General features: G+C 57.3%; 1 protein-coding gene across 1 annotated transcript in view; it reads right to left on the reverse strand.

The window, feature by feature from the left end:
* TFCP2 (transcription factor CP2) overlaps nt 1-5,465 on the reverse strand; it is an 11,828-nt gene extending 6,363 nt beyond the window's left edge. The window contains exons 1-7 of the mRNA XM_008946856.1: nt 5,285-5,465; nt 4,624-4,700; nt 4,104-4,209; nt 3,787-3,893; nt 3,011-3,163; nt 850-960; nt 3-84 (exon numbers count right to left, since the gene is read on the reverse strand). Of these exons, the coding sequence (XP_008945104.1) occupies nt 3-84; nt 850-960; nt 3,011-3,163; nt 3,787-3,893; nt 4,104-4,209; nt 4,624-4,700; nt 5,285-5,465 (817 nt within the window). The remainder of the gene's footprint in view (nt 1-2; nt 85-849; nt 961-3,010; nt 3,164-3,786; nt 3,894-4,103; nt 4,210-4,623; nt 4,701-5,284) is intronic.
* Nucleotides 5,466-7,350: the final 1,885 nt, after the last annotated feature.

The following is a 7,350-nucleotide window of genomic DNA, read 5'->3' on the forward strand; positions in this document are numbered from 1 at the left end:
ACCGATGGAGAAGCTGCTGTGGGAGCTGTTGAAGCCAGGGGACGGCGCGTTGTTGACGTACGTGATCTCTGGCCAGGGGGAACACTGGAAAGGAAAAGCTGGAGTCAGGATTGCCCCCAACGGGTCTCATGCCTGCTCTGCTCAGTGCAGGTTAACAGCTACCTGCTGACTGACCACCAACTATGAGACAGAGTTAAAGAATAAAGTGGGGGATTCAAAGGAGCCACGTCAGGTCCCTGCAGATGCTCACAAAGCTCTGCTTTAGTGGTTCTCAGTCTCAAAAGGCCAAAAGTCACAAAATTCAAAGGCAGTGTGATGTGGGATCTAAACCATCACTCTGGCACTGGGCAGACTTGGCCCCCCCAGCCTGGGCACCTCCGTGCAGCAGCCAGGCAGCAGGTCAAACAGGTGCTGACAGAGTCCCTGAATTCACCCAGGGCAGGACAAGGGCTCCCTGCCCAGGGCTGTTCAGCACTGACCCCTCAGTCACATTTTAAGACTGACACTTTCACCTGGTACAGGGAGGAGACAACGGAGTTTTCTGCCAGCTCACAACCTCAGTGGCCAGTTGCCACGTGGGCAAAATGAAGCTCGGCAGGAGAGGTAAAAGCCTTTTATTAGATGATCTATTACAGAGGGGAAAAACCTGTCATGTTCCCAGGCACCAGAACCCCTTCTCAGGTCTAGTAATAAACTCTTCCACTGCCGACAAAATTTGTCTTGCTTTTGTCTTGCAGATATTAACAACGTGGCCAGATCTTTCATGGCAGAACAGCCGGTTCCTGAGCATGAGGTAAGATGGCTTTTGGTGAAACCTGGCTGCCAGCTGCTGCCTGGGAGAGCCCCCACCTCTGTGAGTATCGTGGTTTCATAGGAAGGCTGGTACTTCTCCTTCTCGTGAGGTGTTCGCTTCTCCATCTTCTCCCTGTCTGTCTTCTGCTTCCGATCAGCTCCCTTGGGCTGGAAAGGAGACACCCCTGTTAGAGCAGCAATGTGGAAGGGTGGCTGCAGGCGGCTGGACAGACGTGCCAGCAATGCAAGAACCAGAGAAGGTGACTTGTCTTTTTACTCACCCGCTTGGTGTAGAGGGAAAAGGGCTGGGACTGTGCCCAGAGTAACAGCACCGTGTCTGTGCCACCCCAACACCCCGAGCCACCCACACCCTGAAAAAGGGGCCCAAAATATCTGAACAGGAGGTGAAACGTTTTTCAGGGGAAACTTCTCCCACCAGCCTATGCTGGCTCTACGGGACAAAGGCTGGTCTCTGGTGTCATGTATCTGAGCTGCCCCTTCAGCACCTCCACCAGCCGCTGAGAGGTGGGGCTTCAGTGGCACCAACTGTGCCAGGACACGACAGCAGGATTATGCCCCTGCCTTTGCCACAAGCTTGCAAAGCTGCGTGCTCATGCACAGGACTGAGGGGGTTTTACTTGCTGCCTTTATCAAAGGCTCAAAGCCCTGGGGAAAGCAGCAAGTAGGAGAAAGCTGTTATAACCACCAAAGCCATCCTGGTGGAGAAGCAGAGGGGAGGAAGGGAAGAGCAGGGCAGGAGCCCGAGTCACCTTGACCCACAACAGACCCTGCCACACACAGCGTTCAGTCTGCCACCCCAACAGCCCTGGCAGCAGGAGGCAGCTGCACCAGATGTGCAGGAAATAAGGCCAAGCCCATCAGAGCTAATCAGAGACCACCCTCTGCAGGGAGACCGTGCCCTGAAGCCACAGTGTTGCTTTGATCTGGGTCACGGCCATCGGAGCCAGGAGAACCATCCCCACCCCCAGCAGGAGCTGGAGCCCCACAGGCCGGGTTGTGACCAGCTGTGTCCCTGAGCTCCAGCCCACACCCACCCGCCTCGGCCCGGGCTCCACCAGAGACACCCCCTGGCACCAGCCAGGCACGAGAGGAGAGATCTGTGAGGCCACGTGAGGCCTACAAGAAAGCTGGGGAGGGAATTCTGATAAGGGTTTATAGTAATGGGACAAGGGGTAACAGCTCCAGACTGGAAGAGGAGAGATTCAGATTAGGAATTAGGACGAAGTTCTTCACTCTGGGGGTGAGGAGACACCAGAACAAGTTGCCTGGGAATTTGAATGCTTCATCACTGGATGTGTTCAAGACCAGGTTGGATGGGGCTTTGAGCAACTTGGTCTAGTGGGAGGTGTCCTGCCCATGGCAGGGTGTGGGAACCAGACAGTCTTTAAGGTCCCTTCCAACCCAAACTATTCTGTGCAACAGGGGCTGGACGCCTGTCCTCCTGGAACAGGGGGATGCAGAAGGCCCATCAGCTGCAGCAAGGAGTTCAGACAGACACCAAAGCTCCTTGGAAGATCTCCCAAGCTGACAAGACACAAGACTAAATCTGGGAGGTTTCAGACAAAGGCAACACAACCAACGTTCTCCCTGTGCACTGTTCTTGGCTTGCTGGTTTTAGAGCCTCAGTGGCCTGTGGACTTGGTTAGCAATGTGAGACCACAAGGACTGAGAGGCAGTGACAAAAAGAGAGTTTGGAGGAAATCTACAGTGGACTTTTTTCCTCTCTCTAATGCTGTGGCTTGGTCCTTCAGCTGGAAAAGTCAATCACAGGTCCATCACCAATTCTACAGCTAGAGAAATACTGGCTGAAGACTCTGCCTGAAATCAGCAGCAGAGCTGCATCCTGCAAGCAGTGCTCAGCTGCCCAGGACAGCCCTAACCCTAACCCAGGACTGGGCTTTAGAAAACAGGCAGAAAAGAGCCCAAGTCTGCCCGATTCAGAGACCACATTTGCAAGGGAGCTGGAAAAGAATTCCAGGCACGGATATGAATTGGAAAGGAGAGTGGTGAAGGGTCAGAAGACTTAGGAAGGAGGTGCAGTGCCTCAGTGTCTGGGGTCTAACAGTGATGGGGACAGGGTGGCACCAGGGGCACCCAGCACAGAGCTCAACCCTTGTTCCCTGGGGCTGCAGCGTGAGCTGGAGCTGACTCCCCGTTTGTCTCCTAGCAGGGACAGGCCACCAGCGGGCCAGGGTACCTTGAAGACCTTGATCTGGCAGCTGGCAGAGTGCAGGTGCTCCGTGTACTCCCCGTTCTCGTTCTCCTTGAAGGTGTCTATCTGGACGCGGAAGGGAACCCCCTTCTCCCCTCCGTGCTTCCGCATGGTGAACTCCGTGCTGATGCAGTGCACCTGGGGAGGGCAGAGCCTCAGGGCAGCAACTGCCTCGTGTTCCACCAGCCACGACCCTCCCAGCCCCTCCTGAGAGCCTGCGCAGCACTGGCACGAGGGGCAGCCTGTCAAGAAGGGCTGGGATGGGGCCACACCGAGTACCCCCAGCACCCAGGAGCTCCAGGGATGCCGTGCAGAGGTGGAGCCACGTCCTCTCAACAAGGTTTGGAACCTCTCAATGTTACAAGGGAGAGCAGGGCTGGGAGCTCCCGGCCTCCACACGCTGCAGCTCCAGGTGGGAGGGACAGACTTCCAAGAGGTATTTTAGGCAGCTGGTGAGATTTGCAAAGGCAAGACAGAGATCCAAATAGTGAAACCAGCACGACCTCAACCACCACAAACACGTGTAAAACTCCTTGGTGGCCAGCTATGCCTATGCCTTGTTAATGCAGGAGCTGCTGCTCTCTTGCGCTGCTTGAGGCAGGAGGTGGGGTGTGTTTTAGTCAACATCCTTCTACCACGGCAGCATCTGGCTGCTACTTCAGTGCTCTGAATTAACAAAGTGTCTCCTTTCCTCACAGAAAACTTGTTGTTTTTTTTTTTCCCCTAGACCCCTGCAATAGGAATTTCTTCACTTGTCTTACCTGGATAAACACAGAAGTTCTCTTGGAAGGATCCCACAGGAACTCTACTGTGTTGAGCTGGGTTGGGTTTGCTCTAGGGTCAATGATGCCCACGGACATTGGGATATCTGCAGGGGACACAGGGAGGACAGATGGTGATTTGTCACAGGAGGAAGAGAACACACGTTCCATGGGGCCTCTGTTCACAGGGAACGTCTGGGAAACCACCCATGTCTCTCCAAGTGCAGAACAGTGACAGTACTTTGCCCCAGACCAGGAGGCACCTCAGCACCCACATCTCCTCCAGCCCTGGCCAGGGTGCTGCCCTGGAGCCTCACCTATGTCCAGGATCCTGTCCCCAGGCCTGTTCCAGCGCCAGCCCTCCAGCTGCTGGTGCTCCGTGTACTGCAGCCGCCGGTCGTGGAACACCACCCGGAAAATGCTCTGGAGGGAGAGAACAGTCAGGGCCTGGGGCTGCCCTGGGAGCCCCACAGCTTCAGGCTGCGAGGTGTTCCCAGCCACAGCGGGGAGCAGAGCGGCCTGAAGGCTTCATGGAGAACCCAAATCAGGATGAGAAATCGCAGTCAGACCCTCGGGACAGAAGCGTGAAGGCAGCAGCTCAGCCCTGCTGGACACGAAGCAATCAGCAGCCAGCACCTGGCTCAGACCCAGGTCCCCCCAGACCGGCCGGACACCACAAGGTGGGAGAAGGGGAGAGGGAAAACAACCCCCAGCCAAGGCAGAGCCTCCCCAGAGGCTGTCACTGAGGCTGCTGCAGGGGTGTGGGACAGGGCTTTGCTCGCTGCTCCCCACGCAGGGCTCATCCTCAGCAGGACTGTCCCCGGGCTCTCTGCTCACCTTTACCAGCTTCCCATTTATCTCTGGCAGCTCCCCGATTTTCCTGTTGTCCAGCATCCGGATTTCATAGGACTGCCCTGAGGGACAGAGGACCTCAGGGTTAGTCAGGGATGGGCATCTGCTGCCAGCCCTCCACTGGCATTCTGATACCTTCTTGTGCCACACCAGACATGCCACTTGATCTTCCAGCCATGCTTTAGTGGGGTGCAAACAACCAGGAGCCATTGGAGCCATGGCTCTGACACCCCTCACCAGAGCAGACAATCCTCCCCATGCCTGCAGCACTGTCCAGGAATTACCTTTATTAACCCAAGGCCAAGAACAGGGAAGGAACTGGTTGCACAAGCTTCACCTGGCTCTGGTCGCCCACCCTGATCTCCCACTTCTACTTGAATGCAGCAGGTATAGCTTGAACCTGCACCAGACCTGCTGCAGAGCACCCTGCCACAGATACACCCCAGAACCACCTCACACCACGAGGCTTTCATGGGTTAAATCCTCCAGGGAACCCACTGCCGTGGGCAGAGGGCAGGCAGCAATCAGGGGTTTGCTATCGAGGTGCTGCCCACTCCCAGAAGGAAACTTCCAGGGGCAGAATTTTAATTTTCAGGGTGTTTACATGAGGCTGATGCACCCGCAGAGGGCACGGGGCTCCTCTCACCTTGGTTGAGATAGGTGAGGGTTTCATCGTGCAGCTTGACGGCCGGGGAAGTGGCAGCACACAGCACGTACTGGAAGGGCAGGATCTTGTTCTCGTTTTCAGGAGGCAAACTCGATTCCTCCTGCTTGAAGATGGGCAAGGCAAGGACGTCACTGCAAAGAGATTCACCAGACAGATCCATTTCAGCTTTGGCTACAGAGAGACGACGCTTTTGGTATTCAGTTCCTCCTGCTAGGAAGAGCTTAGAGCTTTTCTTAGTCAAAAAAATCACACAGCCTGACATCTCTGCAGGACTGCAAAGGAGCAGAGAAGCAGACCAAGGAGATGAGAGGAGGACCTGACACCTGCTCAGCTTTTCTTCCATTAAGTGTCCCCACCCACCCAAACCTCCGTGTTTCTTGCTCAGAGGCTAGGGGGCTGTTACAGAGTTTGAGTTGGGCCTGGACCTCCGGCAGTGTGCAGAACACCCAGCACACCCCATCCTCCTCCTCGTGCACCAGCCTGCTCCCCCCTGCCAGCACACCAGCCCCAGAGCCTCTCCCTGCTCCAGGCAGAGCAGCCAGGAGCTCCTCTGCCCTCCAGGAGAGGCTTGGCAGCGATCTGAAGCGTTGCTCAGGTCAAGGCTGCTGATTTTTTTTTGCCACTGCCACCTCTGTGCTTACAAATCCTGCCACCCAGCAGCCAAAGCGGGGGCAGAGACCTCAAGGCATGTTGGATGTGGGACATGTGGTCAGAGCACCAAACCTTCCCTCCCACAGCCACTGCCTGCCACACAACACAACGTACACAAGCACCTTGGTGGAGCCAGTCCTGTGGGCTGCACGTGGAAAGGGTCCCTCTCATGCAAAGGCAGCAGGAAGTGGCTTTCCCAAACTCACCAACAAGCCCCCAGGCCCAAGAGCCCTTTGTGCTGAGCCCCACACAAGCAGCCACCCTGACCCAAACCAAGAGCTCGGGACGCCCAGAGGTCAAAAGATGCTGCACAGGTCGGGCAGCACAGCCCCCGTGGGCGAGCCAGCCTACACGTCATGACACGAGGAGATCCCCTGGGGGGCCACTGGGGCTCGGGAGGAGCTGCCCCGGGGAGCTGTTGGGATGAGTGCCCCACAAACCCTTCCCCTCCAGCAGCCCAGGTATGCTCCTGGCCGTCGGGTTACGCAGTGTGCTGCTGTGCCCCCACGCCACACGCGGCCACCCGGGTCCTCCCCGAGGGCAGCAGTGTCACACTGAGCCCTGAGGAAGAGCCCATCGCCTGCTCCTCGTGCTCTGGGCTCACAGGAGTGCAAGGAAGGAGTTAAATCAGCTTTTTCTTTAGTTGAAGATTAAAAACCTTTCCCAAGGAAAAACCGGCCTTACCTGGCCAAATACCAGCTCCCACCCTAACAGGGCTTTAACCTTTGGGTCTCAACAGACTAACCATGCCCCTTCCTCCACGGCTGCTGCCCGAGTGGCAGAGCCCTTCCCTTCCCCACCCCAGGGCAGGACGCAGAGCACGGCTGCCCGGACCCGGCGGGGACAGGGGACACACTGGCACACCCTGCCAGCAGAGGAGCCCTGCCCCGCGGGACCCGGGAGGGAGCCAGGCCACTGACACCCCTGGGGAAGCTGCAGGTGGGATGAGCAGCAGCCGTGCCTGGACAGAGGGGGAAAATCGGCCCCTCCAGCAGAGGGCTGTCCCGGGGTGAGGGCAAGTGTGACAGAGGTCACGCTGAACTCCAGACTACAGCACGGCAGCTCTTGCAGATGGCACCTGACCTGCCCAGGCCCAGGATGGAGCCAGTCCCTGCAGGATGGCACCGGGGAAGTGCACGACCAGGCACAGACCCACTCCCCGGGCCGGCTCAAGTGTCCCCCACCACCTCGCAGCCACACCGACACTCCACCCGCGAAGGCCCCGGACCCCAACAGCCACGCCCATGCCCGGGGTGTTGGATCTTGTTGTGGTCCTGCTCCTCTCCTCTGCACTCGGTTTAGTGCAGTCAGCACAGAGCCAGCCTGATCTGAGAAAAGCATGTGGTGTTCCTGCGGGAGGGTAACGAACTAGGGCAAAGCCCTGCTCCTGGGAC

This window comes from Merops nubicus, unplaced genomic scaffold (assembly GCF_000691845.1).
Source record: "Merops nubicus isolate BGI_N331 unplaced genomic scaffold, ASM69184v1 scaffold10549, whole genome shotgun sequence".
In the NCBI taxonomy this organism is placed as follows: domain Eukaryota; kingdom Metazoa; phylum Chordata; class Aves; order Coraciiformes; family Meropidae; genus Merops; species Merops nubicus.